Raw genomic sequence first — 27,015 nt, forward strand, 5'->3', positions numbered from 1 at the left:
ACTGTGCCCTGTGCCACACCAGCAGGCTCTGGAGGGCTTTGTCGTTCCCAGCACATTCCAACTTTGTGCCTACCTCGCTGTCTGGTGCTGGTGGGGCTGCACTGTGTCTGCCTGTTGCATCCATCTCGTCCTGGCCGCGTTGTCTGTTCCCCACATCCCTTTCGTTATGTGTCCTTGTCACTGTTCAGCACGGTTTAAATCTCTGTCCTTTCCTTGCCCCAGGTCCTCAGGGCTTTTATCTCGAGTCACAAGAAGGGGTGGCTGAGCAGTGCTGGGTCTCTCGCCAGTCCTGCCTTTTAGCTGCCTGGCTCGGCTTCTGGATGGCCGAGGGGTTTGGAGGTTGCCGAGGGAAGTCCTGGCTGCCCCGTCCCTGGAGCTGTTCCAGGCCAGGTTGGATGGGCCTTGGAGCACCCTGATCCAGTGGGAGGTGTCCCTGCCCATGGCAGGGATGGAACTGAATGGGTTTTGAGGCCCCTTCCAACCCAAACCGCTCCGTGATGCGTGGAGGGACACACCTGCCTTCAGCAAGCAGGTCGGGAACCGGGTGGAACCGCAGGGCTTTCCCTGCAAGCAGCTGCCGAGCTGTACCAGAGGGTCGGGCGCAGCCTTTTCTCTTTGCTGTCACCGTCGGGGTTGGCTGCTCAGCTCGTCTCTGCCGGGCACCTTGCGGGGGAAGGTGCCGTCTGCTCTGACTTCGATTAAGCAGCTTCAGTTTGTGAGCAGCGGGTCTGCAGCCCGTGCTGTGGGGCATCACCCATCCTCAGGGAGCTTCAGGGCGCTGCTTCTGGAGCCAGAAGCGCGAGGACTGGGCCGAAGCAAGGACACCAGGTCTCTCCATCCTGACCTTTCAAACACCAGCTTGCAAGAGCAGGGGAGAGGAGAGAGACAGGCTGTGCGGTGAAGCCAAATGCAGGTGTCCTCTCCAGCCAGGTCTTCCTGGGTGTTGCCGCAGGAGGTTTTCAATGAGCCGTGGTGTGATTCTGAGGCATCGGTGGAGGAAACTATCCTCCTGCGATCTTTTTGGCTACCGAGGGTTTGGCAGGCGGTGCCAGGTACTGCGTGATGGTGCTGCACGTGTCCTGGAGGCACCCAGAGCCATGCTGAGGAGGGCTTTCTGCTGCCTCCTGCCCTGTGCCGCACAGCTCCTCATTCAGATCCAGCTTCACAGGCAGATCCGTGGCACTGCCGCTGCATGGGAAAAGCAGTGCCGGCTCCCCTTCAGGGCAACGAGAGGCCTCGGTCTGTGTTGCCCTTCCTCAGCACATGGTGCTGCTTCTTGCTGCTGGCGGCGAGCTGTTGGGGAGACCCAGGCATCGGGGTTTGATGCAGAAATCCGTGGGGCTGGTCCCACTTCTGGCTGGTCCCTTGGGGCAGATCGTAGCTGAGATGGGATGGAGGAGGCAGGGCAGGATGGTGTAGAGGGAGATCTTGTGCCTGCTTCCCATCCCTAACCTCTGCCGAGCATGGGGGAGACGCTGAGCCGGGCATGTCGGGGTGGCATGGAGGGGCAGGGGCTGGGCTGGTGCCAGGGTCAGGAGCTCTGTGCATTCGCCATGGCTTGGGGGAGGCAGGCGAGGGCCTGGGGCTGAGGGTGCTGGCATGCAGTGCTGTGCACAGTGCAGGGCGAGCTGGGGAAGCAGCAGACTGAGACCCGTGCCTCTCTCTCTCCTTTCCCCTCTGCAGACCTGGGCACGCCCAGCCCGTGCCTGAGCGTGGAGTGCACCTTCGGGGCCACCTGTGTGGTGAAGAACCAGGAGGCCGTGTGCGAGTGCCAGCAGGTGTGCCAGGGCCGCTACGACCCCGTGTGCGGCACCGACAACCGCACCTACGGCAACCCCTGCGAGCTCGACTCCATGGCCTGTGTCCTCAAGAGGGAGATCAAAGTGAAACACAAGGGGCCCTGCGGTAAGAGACGATCTCTGTGGGTCGCTCCTTCTTGCGCTGGTGGCCCTAGCCTGGCTTTGCTGGCCGCGTCCCCGGGTTTGCTGGCCTCGGGTTTGCAAGCCCAGGTTTGCTTGCTGGGAGCAGACGGTGTGTTAAGCCGAAGTGTGACCCTGGCCACAGGGAGAGAGGGCTTTTGGCTTTAGTTGCTGCCACATAGCTTATTTATCTCAAACCATCCACAGCAGTTCTATCTCCAAGCTCTCTCTTTGTCCCAGCACAGCTTTCCCGATCAGAAAGCGTTTGCGTACAGGCACAGCCCGGGCTGGCTGGGTTCGCCTGGGACAAAATCTGCTGGGATGTTCAGGCAAGGCCAGTTTCATTGTGGTTTTGTCAAATTACGGTCTTTCTGCCCCTAATCTTCAGGATGGTAGCAGGAGCTGGCGCCTGTCTCTCCATCCAAGGCTGGTGTGTGCATCAATGTCGCTGTCAAAGCTGGGTTTGATCCCTGACAGTCATTTCCCCACTGAGCTGCACCGTGCAGTCCTGCTTGGGAAACGTGATCCTGAGCTATGAGGGCTTTGAGGCAGCAGAGAAAAAGATGATCCTTCCTTCAGGAAAGAAAGACTCCCTCCAACCTGCAGAGCATCCTGCTGCAGAGGGCCGAGGGATTCGGGTCAGAAGGAAATGCTGGTACCGACCCCACACAGTTAGAGGAGAAAGCAAATACTTTGGCCGTCAGGCACACGAATTGAGGGCCCTGTAGGAAGGAGCTCCTGTGTCTGCGCACAGCCTGTCTTGAGCAGCCCCTCTCCCAGCCTGCAGAGCTTTGTGCTGTAGATAGAAACCTCGCAGCCAACAGCCTGCACGAACCAAGCAGGGGGTTGTTGCATCTTTCCCTCCCCCATGCAAAGGCAGCAGCTGCCACGTGAAAGAAAAATAAGAAAACCCATCTTTGAGCCAAAATCCTCATGAATTGAATGGTGAGGAGGGAAGAAGGGGATTTGTCTGAAAGAGAAAATGAAGCTGGGAACCACGAAATACCAAGGAGTCAGGAGATGTGCTGCCTGAAGTCCTATCTCTCGTGCTATGAGTGATAGCTCCTTTGCAAGTGAGTTATTGCAAAGAGAAATGTCTTCTCTGACCCGAGCTCACGTGTGTGCGCTGGGCGTGTGTTTGCAGAGCAGGGTGAGGATCCCACCGGGCGAGGAGGCAGGGTGCTCTGGGTCGGTGCTATATTATACGTGTACCCAGCGCTGCTGTCACCCTGATGAACTCGGAGAAGGCAGTGTCCTCCTTCCTGGCCGGCCACCTCCTCCCTCCCTGCTGCCCTGCCATGTGGGAATCGGTTACCGCTTGCTGCCTGGGATGCTGCGCTCCTCCTCCCATGGCCAGAGCTGATTTATCACCCCTCGTAATTGCATTCAGCCCCATGCTCTCTCCCACCTCCTATTTAGCTCTAACGGCATACAGCTCCGGTGACATTTCATCACGGTTACTCCTGGCCCTGACAGCTTTTACGAGTAGTTATAGCCTTTCTGCCTCCCAGCCTGACTCTCCCTCCTCCCGCAACCTCAATCCTTCCTCGCACTGTGCCCTGGGGCTCCTGCCGGCATCTGCAGGGGCTCAGCCTGGGGGAGGAGGTCACCGAAGGGGGATTATTTCGGCTCTGGCACTTTGTTAGGCAGCGATGCCTGCCTGCCCTGTTATTTTAACCTACTGGGTTTGTTCTTTTTCTGCGCAGACCGCTGTGGCAAGTGCCAATTTGGGGCCATCTGTGAGGCGGAGACAGGAAGGTGCGTGTGCCCCACGGAGTGCGTTCCCTCCTCTCAGCCCGTGTGCGGCACAGATGGCAACACATACGGCAGCGAGTGCGAGCTCCACGTCCGGGCGTGCACGCAGCAGACAAACATTTTGGTGGCTGCCCAAGGAGACTGCAGTGAGTCTGGCAAGGTCCCTTTCTTCCCTCGTCTCACTCCTGCTGGTGGCATTTCAGAGAGCGGATGCTCGGCGCCGCTGGCTGCCCGGGCCCCGCTGAGGTGCCTGGCTGTGCCCATCCAAGGCTCGCCAGCCCTTTGTAGCGTTTGCAGCCCATGGTTTGCCAGCCTTGGGAGGCACCAGAGAAACCCCAGGATGGGAATGTGTGGAGAGTCTCCCCAGAGCTCCTCTTGGTGCCTTGATTGGTTGGTTTTTGGATGTCCCAAGAGGATCGCAGCTCCAGAAGGCTTGTCTAGGGATGCCCAGCAGCTTGCAGTTCCTGGCTAGTCACTCAGAGACCCTGCCTGAGGCTTTTCACCTTGTCTGGTATTGTCTTCCATTTCGGTTCCATGAGAATTGGGCATCTTGAGACTCTCAAGCACCTCATTAGCTCCAGCTATGCACCATAGGTGGGATCTGCCCTCTTCGTTACTCTTCTGAGCCAAGCAAAGAAATTGGCCTAATGCCTGTTGAACCAAGAAAAGAAATTGGGCTAAAAATAGGTTAATAGCTACCACCTGAATGGAAGGCACTGAGGGTCTGTCTGGTCACACAGTTCATCTCAGTAGCTTTCCCTTCTCCCCATCCCCTGGGGTTAATTCCTCTTTGCTCTTATGTTTCTTCCCTGCTCCCCAGTCCTCCCCAGGACTAATTTCTTAATGAATTAAAAGCCCTGCCTAAGTTCTTCATTAGGACAAATGCTACTTCAGTAAAAGCAATGCTTTGAGCCTAATGAAACCTGTCCAGCTGGGTCTGTGTTGCAAGGCGGAGCTGTGAGTGGAGATCCTCTCTAAATCCGGAGAGAAGAGTGACCCAGGGTGACAGATGGCTCTCAGTGCTCCACTGGCAGAGCGAGCAGCAGGAGGCTGAAGTCAGGATACGCCATGAGAGTAAATGGGATTTCTTACCCAATCAGCATGTGTGGGTGCTGATGGGAATCAGAAATTGTAGAATCGTAGAATGCTTTGTGTTGGAAGGGGCCGTAAAGGTCATCCAGTCCAATCCCCCTGCAGGAGCAGGGACATCTTTAACTCTAATCAGGTTGCTCAGAGCCCTGTCCAAGCTGGCTTTGAATGTTTCCAGGGACGGTGCCTCCACTGCCTCCCTGGGCAACCTGGGCCGGTGTTTCATCACCCTCAGCGTAAAAATTTCTTCTTTATATCCAGTCTAAATCTCCCCTCCCTTTGTTTAAAACCGTTGTTCCTTGTCCTGTCACAACCGGCCTTGCTAAAAAGTCTGTCCCCAGCTTTCCTGGAGCCTCCTTCAGTACTGGAAGCTGCTCTAAGGTCTCTGCAAAGCCTTCTCTTCTCCAGGCTGAACAACCCCAACTCTCTCAGCCTGTCCTCAGATGGGAGGTGCTCCAGCCCTCAGATCATCTTTGTGCCCTCCTCACCTGTCCGCCGCAGACTCTTTGAATGGTTTAAACGAGCGATAACAAACCACTCTACAGAAGGAGAACTTCTCTCCTGGCGTCTGCTAGCACGGCTTTAGCAGCCCCAGCTCTGTGACGCTGGGCACTTGGCTGCCAGGGTTCCTACGATGCCTCACTGTGGTTCCTCCCTCTTGCCCCACAGAGTCCTGCGGCAGCACCGTGTGCTCCTTCGGCAGCAAGTGTGTGGGTGGGCAGTGCGTGTGCCCACGCTGCGAGAAGCAACCCTTCGCTCAGGTCTGCGGGAGCGATGGCATCACCTACGACAACCAGTGTGAGCTGCAGGTGGCCTCCTGCCAGCAGAAGAAGAGCATCGAGGTTGCCAGGATGGGGCCGTGTGAGGACGGTAGGTTGATGCCATTCCTCCAGCTGTGCGGGTGCGAAAGGTGGGAGAAAGGACTGAGGCTGCACACAGTGGGCTCTTCCCCTCCCTGCTCCGCTGTGCCCAACTGCCACGTGAGCCCTGCGATGTGGAGCTGGGGCGTGGTGTCCTGCGACTTCCCCAGCGTGCCCAGCGCAGCGGGTCTGCTGTCAGCACCGCTCTCCTTCCATCCCGGCCGGCTGCCCGCCGTCACCCAGCACCTCGCCTGCTGCTCCCTTTCCCCTTTGCCTTTCTGTATCCAGCAGCAATGAGAGATGATGCCACCTGACTGGCCGGGCAAGGGGGTGGTCACCGCTTGAATTTCACCCTCGGCCCTGGGAAACAGAGCCGTTCCCGGGGCAGGGAGCCTGGCTGCCAGTCTGCTTCCCTCTGCCCCGCTGTTGACTCACCAGGGGCGGTCGTGGGGGTGGCTGTAACTTGCTCGGCCGAACTACAAACGAAGAACCTGCTGAGTTTTGCTACTGTAAGAGGAAAGCTGTGGCTTAACGCTGGCTGAATCCAAGTGCAGGAGGCGTGTAAACCTCACTGCTCTGATGTGCTGACCCATCGAGCTGAGATTCCCTGGCTCCTGGCACATGTAGTCTAGCTGGAAAAGACTTCAGTGCTATGGCAGAGCTTAGGGAGATGGGAAGACGTAACGTGGTGTTTGATGGCGGCTCTCCTTGGGGAATTTCAGGTTGATGTCCCTCTGGGAAAAGATCTTAAATAATTCTCTGTGTAATGCCAAATCCCGGCCTTTGATCACTCAATGAAAAGGGCCAGCTTTTCCTTCCCCTTCCCCTTTAAGAAGCCTTTGAAATCAGCAACATCTCTCTCTTGCTGCTGGAGCTGTGAGCATCATGTGGAGAGGCAGCCAGGTTCGGGACAGACTTTATACATTAAGAATGTGCCTAACTGAACTTCAAACTAAACCCGAACCCCATCCCTTCCTCTGCTCTGGTTTCCATCGCTCCTTTAGCAGCAGCGCTCTGTGTTTGGGAGGGCAGGAGAAGGGGAAGGAGTCAGATCAAGGCAGGGATCTAAGCTGTCACTCAGTCAAGTGGCAGCCCTTCCTCCTGTGCGTGGCTGTTAGCTGTGTGACCTCCAGGCAGCCTGCAGGGTGCTGGATCCTTGCTTTTGCTCCTGAGGTGATGCTGTAGAGAGGCTTCTTGCTAAAGCGTCCCTTTGCAGTTTTCATTATGTAGGTTTAGTGCAACCTTCTGGCAGTGGTGGGAGAATCTGCCTTCTCCAAGGGAGAGGGAGCTTCTGTGAGGTTGTAGAATCATAGAATGGTTTGGGTTAGAAGAGACCTCAAAGCCCATCCAGTTCCAAACCCCCTGGGACACCTCCCACTGGATCAGGTTGCTCATAACGTTGTCCAACCTGGCTTTGAACACCCACAGGACTAAGCATAGAATCCTAATCTGTGCGGGTCCAGGATTTTTGTGATCCGCGTGGGCCTGTGCAGCTTCCCCTGTCCTCGTGTCGCGGAGGTGGCTTCAGCCCCGTCCCCTCTCCTTTCCCCTGTCTCTGCCCTGCCGAGTGGAGCCCTTTCTCACCACGCTGCTCCTTTGCTCCAGAGTGTGGCTCAGGGGGTTCGGGCTCTGGCGATGGTAGTGAGTGTGAACAGGACCGGTGCCGGCAGTACGGCGGCTGGTGGGACGAGGATGCCGAGGATGACCGCTGTGTGTGTGACTTCACCTGCCTGGCAGTGCCACGCAACCCGGTAAGCACGTGGAGCTGTTGTGGGCTGCCTGCTGCAGTCCTTGCTCCCCGTCCACTCTTCTCCCTGGTGGCCTTCCCACATGCTTCCCGGGCAGGAGAGGGCATCCCACGGGAAGGCAACCTGCCTTCCTGTGCCAGGGACTGTGCTGAGCAGCTTCCCTCCCTGTCCTGGCAGGTGTGTGGCTCTGATGGTGTGACCTACACCAACGAGTGTGAGCTGAAGAAGACACGGTGTGAAAAGCGCCAGGATCTCTATGTCACTAGCCAAGGAGCCTGCCGCGGTGAGTCCCCTGGGGGCAGCCAGTCCCCGAGGCTGGCCCAAACTGGGGGCACTGGGCCCCAGCCTGGTGCCCTTTCCCTGGGGCTAAGCAAGGAAGTGCTCGCTAAGGACAGTGTCCATGCTGGTTTGCTGATCCCTGCTGCATCATTCCTGTTCCCTGCCTTCTGCTTTCCCTGCTTTTCCCTGAGGTAGGACCTCACCTCATAACTGGTTCTCAGGGACCACGTGGTTTTGCAGGAATGCTGCTAACTGTTTGATCCATGCATTGGCAATACTGCCCTGCAGCAGCCTTCCTGCCAAAAATAACCTACACCTCTTTGCCTTCCTCTGCAGTCCTGGCCACAACACCACCACCTCTCCTGGTTGTGCACTGCAGCCAGACCATCTACGGATGCTGCCCAGACAACATGACCTTGGCACTCGGAGTGGGTGCAGCTGGATGCCCAAGTGAGTAAACGCTGTGTTCCCAACTAGGGGGCACAGAGGACCTTCAAGGAAGGCGGGAGAGATCCTGTAGAGGGGAGACTTGGGGTCCCATCCATGGGAAATGAAGGAAGGCGGACCCTCCCCGTTCTTTAGCTAACTAGTGACCTCCTAGGCTCACGTATCTCTGTTTATCCCCAGCTCCAGGCTCTCAGCATGCACGCATGGAGATGGGCACGTGTGCTTTGCTTTCTGAATCTACTAGTGGTGCTCTTGACCTTCCAAAAGCCCCAAGTCAACATTCAGGTCTAAGTCTTTATGAAATGCATGAAGACAGGATGGTGGCTTAGAACTTGTCTGGTGCTGAGTCCATGCTGGACACCACAAAAGGTGCCTCTAGGGCCAGACCATCCGCCTGTGCCTTCGACGCATTGCTAGAGACTTGACTGGGCTGAGTGGCAAAACTGTTCCTTGTATTCTTGCGTTGCAGGCTGAGGTGGAATAGAGCTTTTGGGTTCACCTAGGGACCTTCTCCAGGACGCCACGGGCCCAGTGACCAGTGGGTGACTGCCCCGTGGAGGAAGCTGAGCTAGCAGATGTTTTATTAATATTTGCTAAATAATTATTGGAGTCAGCACTCAAGCAGAGGGCACATTTTGAAAGGCATTAGCAAACTCTTAACAGCTGAGGCTGTGGCCGCCTGCTAGGGAAGCCCATTACCCCGTGGAGACACGATTCATGCCATGCTTCAGCCTGCCTAATGCCTGCTTGATGGGGATGTGGTGCTGTTTAACGTGCCGTATAATTTAAAAAGCAACAGGATTCAGGGCATGTCCCAACATCTCCTGTTCGTAGTGGGTGCTGGAAGAGCAGGCTTGTGGTGGCGTGGCGTGTGTTGACCAAGAGGGGCCCACAGAGCAGGGAGGAAATGAGTGTTTTGGCTTCAGTGTTGCTCTGCCAGTGGTGGTTGGTAGTGATGATCCCCTGTGTCTCTGGTGGAAGTCTGTCCCCTGCCATGCGGGCACAGCTTCCTAACTGACTGGGATTCAGACTCCCACCAGTTTCTGCCCTTCCTGTGTCCCTGTCCTGGCAGCAAGCATACATTAGGAGGTAATGACCACTTAACCAGCAGCTGGAAGCCCCTGGGGCGGATTTATCCATCGCTGACTCTTCTGGACATCCCATTTCTCTGCCTCTGGGATATGCATGTGCACCCTACTTGCTGCTCCCAAGGTCTTCCCTTCTCTCCAGCTCTGCCCCATGTCCCTTTTGTACTGCTCCCTGCGGATAAAGGGAGCGTCTCTCTGTCTGTCTTTGGATCATTTCCCTCCATCAAGTTCCTAATTAATGAATTAATAATAAACTTCTAATAGCTTCCTCCCCCTTTGATGTTAATGAGAGAGGAGTTCTTGATGACAGCAAAGCAAGCGGGTTAATCCCTGAAGGTTTAGTTCCCCCTTGTAGCTGGGGCAGAGGAGAACTGTTGGGAGCAGCTGGTGAAACCTCCTCCTGCCCGGCCAGAGATCACGTTCCTGTCCTGGCTGAGCAGCTCAGTGGCTCAGCAGTCGATCCCTTTACCCTGATGGACGCCCCAGCATCTCCTTTCCTCCTTGGCCGGGTCCCAGTCTGATGCTCGCTCTGTGTCTCACAGGCACCTGCCAGTGCAACCCCTATGGCTCCTACGGGGGAGCCTGTGACCCCGCCACGGGGCAGTGCTCCTGCAAGCCAGGCGTGGGGGGCTTGAAGTGTGACCGCTGCGAGCCCGGCTTCTGGAACTTCCGCGGCATCGTCACCGACAGCAAGAGCGGCTGCACGCGTGAGTGCGGGCAGGGCTGGGTTGGTGCTCCTCATCCCATGCAGCTCTGCCCTGGCACAGCTCCCTGGCTTGCTCAGTGGGGTTCAGGCATGGTCGGCTATCGTGCTGTTTCAGACCACGAGCTCTATTGTTGGTCCTGTTGAAAGTCATCTCCAGCAGCCACTTTTGCAGAGCTTGGTGACTTGCTCCATGCAAGAGAGACAGGGTGGCCCGAAGCGCTGTGCCGGTGCTATTCCTCCACTGTGGTGCAGCTCAGCTTGGAGATGGCGTCTCCTTTCGCAGACCTGCTCCATGACCAGATGTTCTGCAGCACTGCTTGAGCCCAGCGTGAATGGGCCTTGCTGTCCCTGCCTGTGGAGCAGATCGTGGAATCACAGAATGCCCTGGGTTGGAAGGGACCCACAGGGACCACTGAGTCTGACCCAGTCCCTGCACAGGACATCCCCACAAGGGTTGGGATCAAAGCTGTAGAAGAGTAGGCAGATGGCAGCAGGTGGAGGCAGGCTCCTCTCATGGGTTTGGGGTCGTTAAGTACACAGTAGCAGTCAGCATTGTGGTCTTCCCCTGGAACCTTCTCCTCGCTCTTCTCTTGGATGCTTCAGGAACCTGAGCAACTCTGCTGTTGGCTCCACGAATCCACCAGCAAAACAATGTCTTTTTTCCCTTCCTGCCCAGCCTGTAACTGCGACCCGGTAGGATCAGTGCGCGATGACTGTGAGCAGATGACTGGGCTGTGCTCCTGCAAGACTGGGATTACTGGCATGAAGTGCAACCAGTGCCCCAATGGCAGCAAGCTGGGCATGACTGGCTGTGAGAAAGGTGAGGGGGTCACATACCACAGGGGTTGTGTGGGGCACCAAGGGACGGGTGCCTGAGTACTGTTTCAGGGCAACACAGGGTCATGAAATAAGTGCCTCCCTCTGTTTTTCTGTTTGGTGAAAGTCTGTTTTCTCCATTGGTCTGAACTGCCTGGAAATGCTGAGACCCACCGGGAGGAGAGAGGGATTTTGATTCAGCATAGCCTGTAGGGTCGGTGCGTGCTTTGTTGGTCATCTCTTCCCCATTCTCTCCCTACCCCAGACCCGTCAGCGCCAAAATCCTGTGAGGAAATGAACTGTGAGTTTGGAGCCTCGTGCGTGGAAGTCAATGGCTTTGCCCACTGCGAGTGCCCATCCCCGCTCTGCTCGGAGGCCAACATGACCAAGGTTTGCAGGGGAGGCGCCTGTGGGGGGCTGGACGGCATGGGGGGGCTGTAGCAAGCTTGGCTGTGTCAGGCTGGTGCAGGCAGCATGGCAGTCTGATGTCTCTTCTCCCCGCCGAGAAGCGAGCAGGCAGGTTTGCTTGCTCTGCAGTGCGTGTGGAAGGGTGACACGGGAGCTGTAGGTGTCTCCCAGCAAAGCTGGGTGCTCTGTACCCCATCTTGCACCTCTGAGCTGCTCTGCTCCTGGGCTTCTACACCCACCCTCAGATCCCTCTGTGCAGACCATCGCCTCTGTGCCTTAGAGGGATCCCTGCAAAGCCTCTGCTCGCAGCATTTAGAGACTGGTTTATTGTGCTCAGGGCTTGGAGAAGGGCAGGGGTGCAGCTCACGTTTGCCCTCTGCCTCCCAGGTGTGTGGCTCTGATGGTGTCACTTACGGGGACCAGTGCCAGCTGCAGACCATCGCCTGCCGGCAGGGCCAAGTCATCACAGTGAAGCATGTGGGGCAGTGCCACGGTGAGTGCCGGCTCTGGGGTTTGGCGCTGGGCCTGGGTCAGGCTGCCTCCCTCTGCTGTTCCTCACTGTGCAGCGGTGACTCTCCATGGCCCAGCAGCTGCGCTTGCCCAGGGCAGGTGCCTGAGGCTTTGCGACATGCTTCCCAGTGCCACAGCCAGCCTTTCCCAGACTTTCTTCTCCTTACCTACCCTGTCTTGCTGTTCCTTTCAGAATCTATCACCCACACAAGCCATACATCACCTCCCACACCACTGCCCACGCTGCCCTTGGACAAGTTAATCCTTCCTCCGCCGCTGTGGCTCACCACCCGGGCTCCAGAACCCACCAAGCTGGCTACCAGCTCCTTGCTGTTGGAAGCCAAACCTACCGAAAGAGCTCACCCTACAACAAGGCGCATCACGACTGCCAGACCAGCCACTACGCCATGGATGACCCACGGGGTGTATAAGACCACCATCCGCCCTCTCTCCACCGCACCAGTGGTCCAGGCCACCACCCAGCCTGCCTTTGTGGAATCGGGCAGTGCAGAAGGCAGTGGAGACCAAGAGATGGGCATCAGTGGAGACCAGGAGTCTAGTGGGGCAGGCTCTGCCGGTGAGTGTGTGCTGCTTAGGTTTGTCAGATTGGTTGTAGGCTAAACCATACCTGTCTCTTGGGAAGAGATGAAGCTGTGTCTCAGCCTCAGTCTGTAATACAGAGGTTAGGTTTTACCTTTATGTCAGAAATGGTGTGGCCAGCAGGAGTAGGGAAGGGATTGTCCCACCCTACTTGGTGCTGGTGAAACCATACCTGGCATCCTTACTTTTGGGTCCCTCACTACATGAAAGACATTGAGGTACTGGAACACGCCCAGAGAAGGGCAACGAAGCTGGTGAAGGATCTGGAGAACAAGTGTTACGAGAAGGGGCTGAGAGAACTGGGGTTATGGTGCTTGGAGTCATGGTTTAGAGGTCAACTTGGTAGTGTTAAGGGTTGAGCTTGATGTTCTTAGAGGTCTTTCCCAACTTTCTGTGATTCTATTCTATACCTCCTGCTGGTAAATGCTCCCTTAATGCCCTGCAGGGGAAGAGGAGGTGGAGGAAAGCCAGGTAACTTCCACCCCAGCCATCGAGAGGGCGACATGTTACAACACTCCACTGGGATGCTGCTCTGATGGCAAGACTGCGGCTGCTGATGCTGAAGGCAGCAACTGTCCGGGTGAGTTTGTTGTCGGGACTGGGCTCTGGGCTTCCTTCCAGTGATCAGGACTCGGGGAGCTAGGGGGGCAGAGATGCCACTGAGAGCTGCCCAGCGGGGCGAGCAGAACGGTGTGTGCCTGGCTGGCAGGGAGCGTGTTCCTGTGTCCAGCCTAGGGGCTGGCGTGTCCCTGAGGGGGTGTTTCTGGGAACGTTTGGAGCCCTGAGGACTGGCAGATGTTGTGCCCACCTGCCACAGCCCCGGTGCCTGGGTGGGTGCTGCTGTTCACCCGGGGAGGCAGGACTCTGAAGTTTTCATCACTTAGATGACCACTTTCTTCCTTGACTGCTACAGCCTTTTGCCCAGGCTTCTGCACAGCTCACGACTGGCACGAGGAGGGAATCGTTTGGATTCCCGTTTTATCTATGTTGACAGCTGTAAAAGGAGCTGGACTGACCTGGACTGTAACCCCAGGCTCCCTGTTGGACTTCCAGGGGCATCTGAGCTCTCTTGACTCTCGCTGTGGTTCTCAGGGGTGCATACTGCTCTCATGACCTAGGCAGGATCTGTCCTGCCCACTCACAGTCCTTCACACTGTCCATGTTGAAGAAACGCACAGCCACCAGGGCTCAGTCAGATCATTGGCCTGTACATCCTTGTTACTCTAATTTTTGCTCTGGAGCCATCTCCCAGGTGTTTCCTCACTGCTCACTGAGGTTCTTCTTAACTGTCCTTCCTTGAGGTTTCGAGCAGGACATCCCCTTTTCCTCTGGACATCACATTTCCCTTTTAACCCACGACAGCACAGCTGCTGAGAACCTCCCGTGTGGTTGCCACAGCGGGGATCTCTCTGTGGCTGCCTCTGTTCCCCTGGAGAGGAACCACACCTTGGGTTCCTGTTGCAGTTTCAGTCTGGTTTTGCAAGGCTGGCCATAGCCTTTAGCTAGCAAGATCTCTGCTTCCCTTTCCCAGCACAGGTCTTCTCCTTGCCCAAGGTCCACGTTTCACCCTCCTCTGCCCCGTTTGCATGCACGTGTCTGATCCTGCTGTATTGACTATGTGCTTCTCTGGCTAACGTCTTTCTCTTGTTACTCAGCCGGTGCAGGGGGGCTGCAATCCGGGCCGGAGCTCAGAGGAAACCGTATGGTAAAAGCTGCCATCTCCAGCCTGGTCTTTGCCATCTGCTCCAGCACCCTCTGATACTAATCCTCCATGGCGCTCTCCCAGACCCATCCAGACTAACCTCAACACTGGCACTACCCGCACACTGCCATCACCCTTTCCCCCCCAGGGACTCGAACGCTGTCAGCCACACGCCTGTCCCCTGCCCACAAGCCAACTAAAAGCATTTGTCTTGTTTACCCTCCCTCCCGTAGCTACCAAAGTCTTCCAAGGAGTCCTCATCCTGGAGGAGGTGGAAGGCCAGGAGCTGTTCTACACACCCGAGATGGCTGACCCCAAGTCGGAGCTCTTTGGGGAGACGGCCAGGAGCATTGAGAGTGCGGTGAGTCCTTTGCACTTGGTCTAAGGTCTGGCTGGGGCTCTTCTGGCCTCTTCTCGTTCATCACAGCTTCCAGGGAGGTTATGGTCTGTTATCCCTGTCTATCAAATGGGAGCATGGAGACCTATCTACGAAATGTGTTGAGTGCCTTGGAGGGGCATTGCTCCATGCCAGGTTGTTTTTTTGAGATGGGATTAAGCTACAAAAGTTGGGAGTGAACATGACATATCACCGTGGCCGGCACCTTCATAAGGTGGGCACTTAAGTGTCTAAGGAGATGATGCAGCAGTTCTATCAAAGAAGTGCCCTCTGTGAATTTATCCAATGCCTTTTTAATCTATGTGCATTATTGACCTTTACCATGTGCTGTGGCCCATCCTTTATGTGTGAGTTCCATCCTTTATGTGCTTTTTTATCCATTTTTAGCTGTTTAGATGAGGTGGGGGTCTTTAGATGATAGGTACTGCCTTAACACCTTGGATGTCCCAAAGTGTCATATCTCCATGAAAAGCCCTTAGACAAAAACATGTCCAAAACCCCTTTGCCTCTCCAGTTCAGCTACACAACTTGAGAAGCTGCTTGTGTAAATCCGCTCTCTCACCTTTAAGGAGAACCTCTCTGCATTGCCAGCTCGTGGGGCAATCGGGCTTTGTGTGGCGATGGGTATGTATGGCGATGCCAAGGAAGCGCTGGCTGGGGTAGCAGCATTCTGCTGTAGCCTGCAGCACGGCACAGCAAATACAAAGCATCTTTGCAAGGAGAGTAGCATATTTGGAACTGGTTCCAAGCTGCACTTGAAAGTTGGCAAAGCCCTCAGTACAGTCCGGTAAGCAGATGTGTGCTTGGCATGTGGACCATATGGTTCCTGCAGCTCTGCATCACAGGAGCAATATTTCCCAATACAACGATGGCTTCTGTCTGAGGATGCAAACATGCCCACAGAAGCTTCATTCACTGGTTCCTCCATTCTCCCTGCCCTGACAAAGCAAGAAGCTTTGCTGGTTTCTGTTTTCTCAGGCTGGGGGAAATGAAAACATGATACAGGCCTTGTGTTTTGGAGGACATGTGTGGGTAGGCTGAGTTCCTGTCATGGCCACGTGCTGCAGAGACCTATTGCTCCAGTGCAACCTACCTTCCCATGGGTGTGATGTGCTCCTTTTTCCCTCTGGGATGATTATGGCTGAATTTATAGGGGGAGATTCTCCCATGGGACCAGCAACTTTTGTCGTCTTTGCCTTGAAGCCAAAGGAAGGACAGGGTGGCCTCTATCTGTGGTGACTGCTGGTCCAGCACCGGGCTGGGCAGATAGGTACAAGGATTTTAAAGCCTTGCTGTAAGGCTTGGACTGTCATGGTCTCCTTCATGTGACTTCAGACAAATCCTGCCATGTCTGAGAGCCAAGTTTTAAAAGGCAATCAGGTACTTAAAGATGCAGAACAGCGCTTTGTGAGATTTCCCAAAGTACCTAAGCAGGTTTACACAGCTTTAGAAGAGATCACTGGGGCTTAGATGCCACACAATAGAAAATCCCTGTATGAACTGCAAGGTGTCTCTGGTCTGCCTCTGTTCTTCTCCCTGTCGGGATGATAGGAATAAGTAATTTTCCCCACTCTGTGCATCCAGTTCTTACCTTTGAAGAATAGGGACCATGTTAAATTATCACCTTACACAAGGATCCTTGTTTTCTGCGTGGGTCAGAGGGATGTCTTGCAAAGGTTTGGATGCAAACCCCTGTAGGGTGAAACCAAGCAGACTCACGGAGACTCAAAGTCTGCTATGCCCTGGGATCTCCCCACTAATCAGTTCCTGTATCTTCCCTTTCTCACCTCCAACCATTTTAGCTGGATGAGCTGTTCCGCAGTTCTGACGTTAAGAAGGATTTCAAGAGCATCCGTGTTCGAGACCTGGGGCAGAGCAGTGCTGTCCGTGTCATTGTGGAGTCCCACTTTGACCCAGGTAAGAGGCTTCTCGGTGCTGATTCACCTCCTGAGGAGGGAGCAGGCACTCCCAGAGGGGATCCAGCCTGAGAAACATGCTTGGGACAAGGAGCATGAATGAACCGTATTAAGATTTGCCAGGGATACATCTGTGTCCAGCAAAATCAACAGATGCTGCAAGAAGAACTGGGAGGAGGCACACCCTAAGCTGGTGGCTGGAAGGCTGGAAGCATTTTGCTAGGGAAAGGAACGATGTGGATATGTCATGGGGAGGTCAGGAGAGGGAAACTGCTGGGTAGGGCTGCGTTTCCAACTCCTGCCTTTCTCCTTTCCCCTCCGGCTACAATCAGCCACGTCCTACACGGCAGCTGATGTCCAAGGGGCCCTGTTGAAGCAGATCAAAGCATCCAAGAAGAAGACCATTCTGGTGAAGAAGCCCCAGCAGGAGCATGTAAAATTCATGGACTTTGGTGAGTCCCCTCCCTCTGGAATCAGCCCTCCTCTCATGGTTTAGGCTTTCAGATGGGCAGGCAGGCTCTTCTGGGCTTGCCAGGCTGTAGCAGTAACCCATCAAATGCTTCCCCAAGCAGTGCCCTCCAGAGCCAAGGCTCTGAGGTTAATCCATGTGCCCGGGCTTGTTCTCAACTCAGGAAGGCTATAAGCTGGGGTAACATCGCTCCTGTGGCAGTGCTGCGCCATGGTGATGTGACAGTGCCCGTGGTGATGGAAAATGAGCCCTTCCTGGCATTTCTGAGGGGGTGGTCAGCCTCTCTTTTGCCACCTCGCCCCAAAAGCCTGAGCAGCTTTCCCTGCCTGCAGAGAGGGTTGCAAAGCACCGGCCCCCAGCTGCATTTTCTGTGTCTCAGACTGGATCCCCAGGCTCTTCACCACTACTGTGACCACCACCACGGCCACCACCATGGCCCCCGCCACCACGCGGAGGTACACCACGGCCTCCGCTGCCACCACAGCCCACGTCCTGCGCCCAGACGCTGCAGGACGACCCAGCAGCAAGATGGCAGGAGCTGCAAGCACCAAGAGACCCACGTCCACCCTCCCTGCCACCACGCGGCGGAAGCCCATGCGCCAGCCCTCCACTACGAAGAAGCCCTCGCGGCCCTGCGACTCTCACCCCTGCCTGCACGGTGGCACCTGCGAGGATGACGGGAAGGAGTTCACCTGCAGCTGCCCGGCAGGCAAAGGAGGAGCCGTCTGTGAGAAACGTACGTGCCTCGGGCCTGTGTCTGTCCATACTCCAGCAGAATGCATTGATGGAGAGATGTGGGGCATGTGCAAACCCTGCCCCATAACTAGAGCTGCCACCACAGCAGGCAATGTAGGGGTTGGGGGTCTGGAGAACGTCTTATGAAGAGCAGCTCATAAGACGCTCATAAGCAGCTTATGAAGAGAACTGGGGTTGTTTAGCCGGGAGAAAAGGAGGCTGAGGGGAGACCTTATCACTGCCTACAACTGCCTGGAAGAAGGTTGTTGAGAGGTGGATGTTGGTCTCTTCTCCCAAGTAACAAGTGATGGGATGAGAAGAAATGGCCTCAAGTTGCACCAGGGGAGATTTAGATTAGATAGTAGGAAAAACTTCTTCACCGAAAGGGTTCTTGGGCCTTGGAACAGCCGCTCAGGGAGTGGTTGAGTCTCCATCCCTGGAGGTGTTGAAAAAATGGGTAGATGACATGGTTTAGTAGTGGACAGGTACGGTTGGACTCAATTTCAAAGATCTTTTCCAGCCAAACGATTCTCTGATTCTTTGAATTTAATCAGCTTTCTTAACTCTACTAAGAACAGGTTGTATGTGCGCTGTGTGTGGTAAGAGGTGCACAAGGTGCCAGGAGCAATTTCTTCCTGGCTGCTCTTCTGATACATCAGTGCCCTGAAGGATGCGGATTGTGAGCTGCTGTGAGCTTTCCAGATCCCTTAGAAATTCTCAGCTGCAATAAATATAACCCTGGGGTGATGAACGTAGATCCATCACGGGATTCTGGAAGGACAGATAAAAATTATCTGTGAGCAAGGAAGTTGAGTTAGGACAAGCTGTGCGTGCAGCAGAGCGCAGCTGAGGGCACAGGGGATGAGACCTGGGCACGGAAAGGACCAACAGCACTGATCCTTACCTGTGGGCACTGGGGCACCATTAAAGCGAAGTGCAGAGGGAGCAGTACCACAGATCTCTAGAGCCTGGGAGCATCTAGGGGCGTGCCATCACGGCAGGAGGTGGTTGCTACCACTAAGAGTGTCTGGGAGGAGGTGACAGGAGATGATTGCACAGGAGCGTCAGCCCAGAGGAGAGAGCGAGCTTCTTTCTGCCACTTCTCTTTGCTTGTACAGGTAGAAAAGCTTTCACAGGCTCATGTCAGGCCTTTAATTGCTCTCTGTTCTTTCCTCTGCTTCATCCTTTCTCCCTTTCTCTGCCCTCGCTTCCTGATCATTTACAGCCATCAGGTACTTCATCCCCAGCTTTGGTGGCAAGTCCTACCTGGCCTTCAAGATGATGAAGGCGTACCACACGGTGCGCATTGCCATGGAGTTCAGGACTGTGGAGCTCAGTGGGCTGCTGCTCTACAACGGGCAGAACCGCGGCAAAGACTTCATCTCCCTGGCGCTGGTGGGCGGTTTTGTGGAGCTCAGGTGAGTGCTCAGTCCTGGGTGGTGTGGAGGAGGTGGAGCAAAGAATGGTCCCCATGGAACACCAGGAGGGTGCTTAGGCATCAAATGGGCATCAAATGGGAAAGAAAGAGGGGCTTTTCTTCCCATTGCAACAGGAATACTAAGGGGACTTCTCAACAAAGTTAATTCCCTTATTTCAGTTTGAGTTTTGAAAAGCCTAAAAGGTGTGGGAGGCTGATTTTTTTGAGCAAGTGAGAGGTCTTTTTTTGGCACCGTTTTTGCTCTGGGAAAAGAGATGCAGAGGGAAGAAGAAAGGCCCCAGAAATTTGTGCTGGAATGGTATTACCAATTCCAAAAGCCAAAGGTGTAGATTTGGAATGAGGTGAGGTGGAAGGCAGATCTCTGGGGAGTGCAAAGTCCAGATGAGTTCTCAAGCAGTCCCGATGCTCAGTGAGGGATGGCTGGTCCAAAAGTGGGAAGAGAAGGGGGATCCCAAGTGTTCCCAGCTTCTCCCTGGGATGCAGCAGCCCCTGTGCCATGGTGCAGATGTCACCTTCTTGCAAGATGGCACAAACACAGGTCTCTGTGTCTTCTGCTCCAGGTTTAACACTGGCTCCGGCACAGGCATCATCACCAGCAAGGTCCGCGTTGAGCCTGGCAAGTGGCACCAGTTAGTGGTGAACCGCAACCGGCGCAGCGGCATGCTGTCGGTCGACGGGGAGCCCCACGTCAGCGGGGAAAGCCCCACGGGCACCGACGGGCTCAACCTTGACACGGACCTCTTCATCGGTGGAGCACCAGAGGACCAAATGGCTGTGTAAGTGCAGGCGCTGTGGGTGCTGCAGCGTCTGCTGCTGATGGAGCATCCGTGGCGGCTGCAGCCCCCTCTCTGCTGCCTGGGTCCGTGTGGTGGCTGGGTGGTTCTTGTGGGGCTTCTCTGGGTTTGGGAGGCCTCAACACCCAACCGAGGAGCACAACCTGACGCAGATGCTGGAGGGCCTCTGCATTTTTGTCCTTGGGGACAACCCTCCGCCTACTTTGTCTTTTGTCCCCTCAGGGTGGCAGATCGTACTGCTGCTACAACTGGCCTGAAGGGCTGCATCCGCCTCCTGGATGTGAACAACCAGATGTACGACCTGCGGGAGAAAGGCAGTGACGTGCTGTATGGCAGCGGGGTGGGCGAGTGCGGCAATGACCCCTGCCACCCCAACCCATGTCACCATGGTGGCATCTGCCATGTCAAGGAGGCAGAAATGTTCCACTGCGAGTGTCTCCACAGCTACACCGGTACGGGAAGGGGGCTACAGACAGAGCATTGCGGGGGCTTCTGACCCCACTGGCCGGCCCTGAGTGACCACAAAGCCTCTGGGGCTCACGTTAGGAGCCACAACAGGGAGGGATGTGGGGTGGGGTGTCAGCAGTGGGTTAGAGGGAGAAGTGCAGGATGAAGGCGCATCCAGTGATGTTGACGAATCTTGTTCAGATGCACCCAAGGCAAGAGTCAGGGTCTGTTTGTCCTTGTGCACAAAAAAAATCTCCCCTTGCATTTTAGGGGTGTAATCATAGAATCATAGAATAGTTTGGGTTGGAAGGGACTTTAAAGGTAATTTAATTCCAGCCCCATGGCAGGGACACTTCCCACTAGATCAGGCAATCTGGCAATGGTTTCATTTGCCGTTTGTAGGGTCCACTGTCTGGGGCTTCTTGGGTCATGGGAACCCAACCTGGGACAGGAGCCGTCAGAGATGTTTGTCTCTGGCCAAACCATGGCTGTTGGTTCGAGATGCTGACAGGCTGCCTTTTGTGCCGCAGGTCCAACATGTGCTGATGAGAGGAATCCCTGTGACCCTACGCCCTGCCACGTCTCTGCCACCTGCCTGGTGCTGCCAGAGGGAGGTGCCTTGTGCGCCTGTCCCATGGGCCGGGAAGGAGAATTCTGCGAGCTAGGTGGGACGGGAGCTGGCAGAGGAGCGGGTCTGGGGAAGGGGGTGGAACTGAAGGTGCTGATTTCCCCAGCCTGGGTGACCAGGAGGCTTTGCCTGCTGTGGCTCTGGGGCACTGGCTAAAGCTGCTCTGCCTCCTCTTCCTCACCCTTCCCTCGTTTGTGCCCAGTGACAGAGCAGGACCACACTATACCCTTCCTCCCGGAGTTCAACGGCTTCTCCTACCTGGAGCTGAATGGGCTGCAGACCTTCGTTCCTGACCTGCAGTAAGTACCAGGGGATGGGAGAGGGGTTGGCAAGCGCATCACCTGCATGGCTGCTGTAGGAGAGAGAATGCGCTCTGAGCCTCACCTTTCACGTGCTGGACCTCCCCAGAGGTCTTTTGGAGGTTTTGTCCAGAGGGACTGGCACTGTCCCTGCAGCCAGACTGAGCCAGCAATGCTCCGCGGGGGCTTGGTGTTGCAAGGGGCTTGGTGAAACAGCACCGTGGAGTGGCGTCCTAGACCTGGCAGATGGATATTTTGCCTGGCAAGGGCGCCTTAAAGGGGTGGCATCTCTCTGCCATACCTGTAGTCCCAGGTCTTCCAAGAGGGTTGGAGGAAGGGAGCGTGTGGGCAGCTGGATTGGAAGGTATCCATAATCCTTTTCTCTTCAGGGACAAAATGTCTATGGAAGTTGTGTTCCTGGCCAAGAATCCCAGCGGTATGATCTTCTACAACGGGCAGAAGACAGATGGCAAAGGGGACTTTGTCTCTCTAGCCTTACACGACGGTTACCTGGAGTACAGATACGACCTGGGCAAAGGGGCAGCTGTGCTCAGGTAGAGTGGTGGGCTGTGCGTGGGGAGCTGGTCATCAGGGTGGTGGTGATGACAGAGGCAGGAAAGGGACAGTGGTGGCTTTTGGTGTCCAGCACTGGCTTTGAGCTTCCCATAAAACCCATAAGGAAGCAGGGAGGAGCAGGCTTCGTACTGGCCTTGGCTGTTTGCACTCATGGCTCTTGGTCAGCTGCCCCTCTGTGGGACTTGTGCTTCTTTCCCAAGCTAATGCCAGGCTGTCGTTGAGCTGGGGCAGCCTGAGCTGGTCAAGCTGTGGTGGCCTGGGCAGCCCAAACTGGTCAAATGAGGTTTCCAGTGCTGTGTTTTGCAGGTGGTGACAGCAGAATTCTCACCCATTTGTCTTCTCCTCCCTTCTCAGGAGCAAAGAGCCGGTTCCTCTCAACACCTGGCTAAGTGTCTTGTTGGAGAGGAATGGGCGCAAAGGGGTAATGAGGATCAACAACGGCGAGAGGGTGATGGGAGAGTCGCCGGTAAGCTGAGAGGCCAGAGAGAGCTCTCTGGGCTTCTAGTCCTGCTCCTCTCGTGTGTGAAATGAGCTGAGAAGTTCCCAGGCCTGTGGGCTTTTAATCCCTGTGGTGCGTGACTTTAAGGGTGGAAGAATGGGCAAGCGCAGTAGGACAGCAGCTGCACACCTCTTCCAGCTCTTCCTCCCTCTTTGTCCCCCACCACGCTGAGCCACAGCCCCTTTGCCAGCAACACGCATGCCCTGATTCCCGGGGCCGTGGTTTCAGAGCGGTGTTTGAGCCCCTCCTCACACACTTGCATACACGCAGACCCCTTTTCTGCAGGTCCTTGAGTGTCCCTTTATTGGGGCAGGTGCGCCAGGCATCCGTGCTGCCACCGTGTTGGCTCTGTGTGGGTTCCACCTGCGCCCCGCTGCTGGGCTCAGGAACCGCTGCCGTGCTGGCCACGCAGAGAGCGCGGCCGGGAGGAGGTCACGGAGAAGCAAAAGCCTTGTTGCTGAATCCATTAGTGCCTTTTCTGCTCTGTTTCCAGGCTGGCAGCTTACCTCTCTGCCTTCTCCCATGTCCTGTCCCCAACTGCACTTCTGTCTCTGCCCAAGCAGTGGTTCCGTGGGGTTTTGTGGCAGAGCCACTGTACTGCCTTTCATCTGCCTTTCCAGCGGGGAAGCTGATAGTGCAGGAAAAGCCCAGATTGCTGCTGAACTCATCATTAAGATCCGCCTAGAAATGCAGCACCAAGATGACACAGCATTCATAGAATCACAGAATGGTTTGGGTTGGAAGGAACCTTAAAGCCCATCCAGTCCCATCCCCTGCCACAAGCAGGGACACCTCCCACTGGATCAGTGGCTCCAAGCCCCATCCAACATAGCCTTGAACACCTCCAGGGGCTTCCCTGGGCAACCTGGGCCAGTGCCATCACATTCCTACAAAAGAAGGGATTTTTTTCCTCCCCTCGCTCTTGTCTTTTGAAGCTTCTCTTCAAGCGAAAGTTACCCCTGGCTGATGGGGTGGCAGTGGCCTCTCCTTTGCCTTCTGCTGCTCCCCTTCCCCTTTGTGACCACACCAGGCACCGATTGCAGCCTTGATCTTACAGCCCTGCGTGTTATGATGTTACCCACTGATCTCCCTTTTCTCTTTCTCTCTCTCCCTTTGATTTTCATTTGTATTTCCCTCCCCCTGCTGTCTGGATCCCAGAAATCCCGTAAGGTAAAGATAAGTATGACCCACCACGCCTCCATCTCATCTGCCATCGGCACATTGTTCTTTTTTCGTTTTCCATTCCGATCTCAGTGTTTCACGCACCCCTTCCCATGTGACCGAGCAGTTTTAGGATCTCTGTAGATTAGCAGACCCTTGTTTTTTCTTCCATCATTAATTTCCAGCCAGTTGTTACATCTTGTTTCAGAAGCATTTCAATTAATCCGGTCATGTTTCTTGTGTTAACTCCACAAAGCATTAGCTAGTGTTTCATGTAACTGCGCCTTTGCCCGGCTGCTGCACCTCGGGCTCCATCCCAGGAGGGGACGTGGCTCCTGGTGTGTGCTTGGAGAACCTGGTGGCTGGAGACTCACCTGGGACTTGCTGGGCTGTGCAGCTGGGGCTGTGAGATGATGGCAAGGAGGGGATCTTTCTCTTCCACCCTCATCCATGTGAGAGGCAGGAGAACCTTCTCTAGCCATTTGCTGTAAGGGAACTGCAGCAGCCAGGTGGCCCTGAGCTGAAACCTTCTGCTAGGAGGTCACATTTAAATGTTAGTCCTGGTGAGACTTTGTTTACGTGGGTTTAGGGGCCACTCAAAGCCAGCGGCCTCCGCACCCGAGAGCATTAGAACAGCATCTCTCCGAAGTTCAATTAACAGGAAAATCTTTTCCTTGTGTGCCTGCTGGCAGGTAGGACCTTGCAGCTTGGCATGAGGAGGTTCACTGGAGGCTTTTTTCTCCCAACACCCTCCACACCGCCTGCTTTGGTGCCAGCGACGTGGAGCTCATCTGCTCGCTGTGCTCAGCAGTGGCTCAGCTGGCAGTGCCGTGGCTGGTGGCCAGCTGCAGGTCCCGGTGGCCAGTCAAGGAGACAGAGGATGTGGGTTTCAGGGCATGTGAGGTGGCTGGGCTGGAGCAGGGTGGCTGGCAGGAGCAGCACAGAGAATGGAGGAGAAGGTGGAGAGCTGGTCCCAAGAGGATATTGAGCCCATCGTGCCTTCCTGTGCCCAACCCACCTCCTGCCTGCTGTCCTGCAGCAGGGCTGCGCTGCGGCAGGGGCTGTGCTGGGTCCCTGCAGTGGTTTCTGAGGGGCTCTCCTGCTCCAGCCACCGCAGAGAATGTCCCCCACACGAGCTCTGCCCCAGGACACAGCCCGTGCCTTGAGGGAGGATGGCAGGGTGTGGGAGAACATGGGGTGCAGACAGTTGTTGATTGCTTTCCCACCAGCCCAGCTTCTGGTTGTGCCTGGGTACCTGCTCTGCCCGCAGTGCTGCCCTGCTCGCAGCCTCTTCTGGTCCCCGTGGAGCCTGGCCAAGTGCCCAGCTTGCAGCTTAGGGATAGCCTGACATCCTTTCCATCTCACCTTCTCCCATCTCCTCCCCAGGTGCCTCACACCTTCCTGAACCTGAAGGAACCGTTTTATGTGGGGGGAGCCCCCGATTTCAGCAAGCTAGCTCGAGCAGCTGCCATCTCCACCAGCTTTGATGGAGCTGTGCAGAGGGTAAGGCTCTACGCATGTGCTGTTGGGTGTAGGGCTGGGAGATGTGCCATGTGTGCTGGCATCACTGGAGGAGAGCAAGGATGAGCCTGGGAGGGGCTGCCTCAGTGCGTGGGTCCATGCGTGTGCCCAGTTGAAAAGTGGCAGTGGTGGGTGGCGAGGGTGCCTTGCAGGAACACGTGGACCTTGGGGTTGGGTTCCTGTGTCCCCCTTCCCCTGGGGCTGCTGGGCTCTGTCTCCCCACAGCCCTGCAGAGAGGTGGGCTGGTGGAGGCTGACTCTGGTGCTTCCTCCTGCTTACACCTGCCAGATCTCCATCAAGGGGGTGCCAGTGCTGAAGGAGGAGAACATCCGCAGCGCCATTGAGATCTCTCCGTTCCGAGGCCACCCCTGTACCCAGAAACCCAATCCTTGCCAAAACGGAGGCGCTTGCAGCCCCCGGCTGGAGAGCTATGAGTGTGCCTGCCAGAGAGGCTTCTCCGGGGCTCACTGTGAGAAAGGTGAGACTGCTGAGGAGGGCTGGGCATGGACCTTCACCTGCCAGCCAGGCGTGGTGGCAGCAGGACAGTGCACCGCTTTGGCTGAGCTTGAGGTCCTGTCCTTGTGGCTGCTGGGAGGGATCCAGGGGCAACGGGCTGTGGGGTTTGCAGGCTGGCGCTGCTGGGAAGCCAGGGCAGGTTCGCAGAAATGCAGGCGTTGTGCTGCATGCAGCAGGGCAAACGCTGCTGCCCACGGGTGCCACCCGGCCCTGTCACCTCCTCCTCTCAGTGCACTCTAATCCTGTATTATGTTGCTGTGCTCACTTGAAGCAGCTTGGGACTGGGAAACATGGTTTGGTGCTGTAGCAGCTTCATCTGAAGGGCAGAGCAGTCTCCTAGCCATCTCCAGACCAGGGTTTCTTCCCTGCTCCCTCCTGAGATGAGCACTTGGGCCATCACCAAGCCCAGGTTCTTCCCCAGCTTCAGCCAGAATACCAACAAGGCTGCAGATTCCACGACAGTTGGCTGCAAAACTGGGAGATGGTCCAAACTCATGGGCTCTGAAGCCATGGGAAGCCTTTGCAGGGGCTTGCTTACAGTGCCACAGTGCTGATGTGCCCCAAGGGATGGCAGGTTTGTGCATGCCTTCATCCTATTATTAATGCTCAGCGTAAAGGGGGATTTCCTTGGTCTCCAAGGACAGACAGGTCATGCTACATTGCCTGACAACTCTTCTTTTTCCCATCTCCAGTGATCATTGAGAAGGCTGCTGGAGATGCAGAGGCCATTGCTTTTGATGGTAGGACATACATGGAGTACCACAATGCCGTGACAAAGAGGTAATTTGGCTGCTCAGCTGAACTGAGGTCAAAACAAGGAGTTGAGGGCTGCTCGCAGGAGGAGGAGCTGGGGTTGAAGAAGTCCGAGTGCAGTGCTCAGAGAGGGGCAAGCCAAACTGGGGTGATGTGGGCTTCCAGCCCTTACCTCTAAAGCTACCTTGGTGACAGAGGGCAGTGCCTGGCCTGGTTCAGATCTGGATGCTCTCATTCTGCAGCGTGTGGGCCACCTTCTGGGTTAGCATAGTCTGGAGTGGGATAGAGCTGGATGAAGATGGTTGATGTGGCCTGTGTCCTGCTCCTGGTTGTGCCTTTCTTTGCCTACGTGTTCAGGAAAGGGCTCTGGGCTGGGTGAGCTCTGTTGAGGAGAGAGGTAGCTCTGCCTGGGGTTTCATTCACGCCTGTCTGTCAGCTCCTTTGTCTCCGTGGCTGTTTGTGCAGGTAGGGTTGGTTCTGCCAGCAGGGATGAGGCCTGGCCAGCCTTCTCCAGCACCTGCTTCAACCTGACCCTGTGGGCTGGGGGCACGTGTTTGAGCCCTGTGGTCTCTGGTGGCTGCAATGGTCCCTGGGGCTTCTCTCTCAAGATAAGCAGAGCAGCTGCTGACTGAGGTCCTCTTCACCCTCTGGGCTGGATGTTTCTCAGGAGACTCTTGGTCCATGGCAGTCTGGCTCAGTACCCTTCCTCAGCACTGTGCATCTACAGTCCCTCTGGCTAATTCCCAGCTTCACGGTGTTGGATTAGGCTCGGTCCATCTGCCTCAGATTTCCTGCTGCCCTAACACCCTGCCTGGAGAGAGGATGTCTGTGTTGACCTGTTGTTTGTCGCTCTCTGTCTGTCTGTCTCTTCTCAATGTCCTTGTTTCTTTGTTTTCAAGCCACCTGACCAATGAGATCCCTGCGTAAGTACAGTCCTCC

At 55.7% G+C, this 27,015-nt stretch overlaps 1 protein-coding gene across 5 annotated transcripts in view; it reads left to right on the top strand.

Annotated features, from left to right (window-relative positions):
- The window catches only part of AGRN (agrin), a 118,922-nt gene that overhangs the window by 83,271 nt on the left and 8,636 nt on the right, over nt 1-27,015 (top strand). For 3 of the 5 annotated variants that reach the window (XM_054085681.1, XM_054085683.1, XM_054085684.1), the window contains 27 exons: nt 1,684-1,905; nt 3,626-3,820; nt 5,433-5,633; nt 7,229-7,374; nt 7,549-7,654; nt 7,987-8,100; nt 9,728-9,892; nt 10,568-10,711; nt 10,973-11,097; nt 11,503-11,608; nt 11,819-12,202; nt 12,671-12,805; nt 14,161-14,288; nt 16,127-16,241; nt 16,573-16,692; nt 17,089-17,445; nt 18,670-18,862; nt 19,443-19,658; nt 19,899-20,128; nt 20,654-20,788; nt 20,954-21,050; nt 21,440-21,604; nt 21,981-22,092; nt 23,284-23,295; nt 24,673-24,789; nt 25,096-25,285; nt 26,016-26,103. In XM_054085681.1, coding sequence (XP_053941656.1) covers nt 1,684-1,905; nt 3,626-3,820; nt 5,433-5,633; nt 7,229-7,374; nt 7,549-7,654; nt 7,987-8,100; nt 9,728-9,892; nt 10,568-10,711; nt 10,973-11,097; nt 11,503-11,608; nt 11,819-12,202; nt 12,671-12,805; nt 14,161-14,288; nt 16,127-16,241; nt 16,573-16,692; nt 17,089-17,445; nt 18,670-18,862; nt 19,443-19,658; nt 19,899-20,128; nt 20,654-20,788; nt 20,954-21,050; nt 21,440-21,604; nt 21,981-22,092; nt 23,284-23,295; nt 24,673-24,789; nt 25,096-25,285; nt 26,016-26,103 — 4,318 coding nt within the window. The remainder of the gene's footprint in view (nt 1-1,683; nt 1,906-3,625; nt 3,821-5,432; nt 5,634-7,228; nt 7,375-7,548; nt 7,655-7,986; nt 8,101-9,727; nt 9,893-10,567; nt 10,712-10,972; nt 11,098-11,502; nt 11,609-11,818; nt 12,203-12,670; nt 12,806-14,160; nt 14,289-16,126; nt 16,242-16,572; nt 16,693-17,088; nt 17,446-18,669; nt 18,863-19,442; nt 19,659-19,898; nt 20,129-20,653; nt 20,789-20,953; nt 21,051-21,439; nt 21,605-21,980; nt 22,093-23,283; nt 23,296-24,672; nt 24,790-25,095; nt 25,286-26,015; nt 26,104-27,015) is intronic. The other 2 variants (XM_054085682.1, XM_054085685.1) reach the window with 1 other exon arrangement.

Source organism: Cuculus canorus, chromosome 21 (genome assembly GCF_017976375.1).
Source record: "Cuculus canorus isolate bCucCan1 chromosome 21, bCucCan1.pri, whole genome shotgun sequence".
NCBI classification, from domain to species: Eukaryota; Metazoa; Chordata; class Aves; order Cuculiformes; family Cuculidae; genus Cuculus; species Cuculus canorus.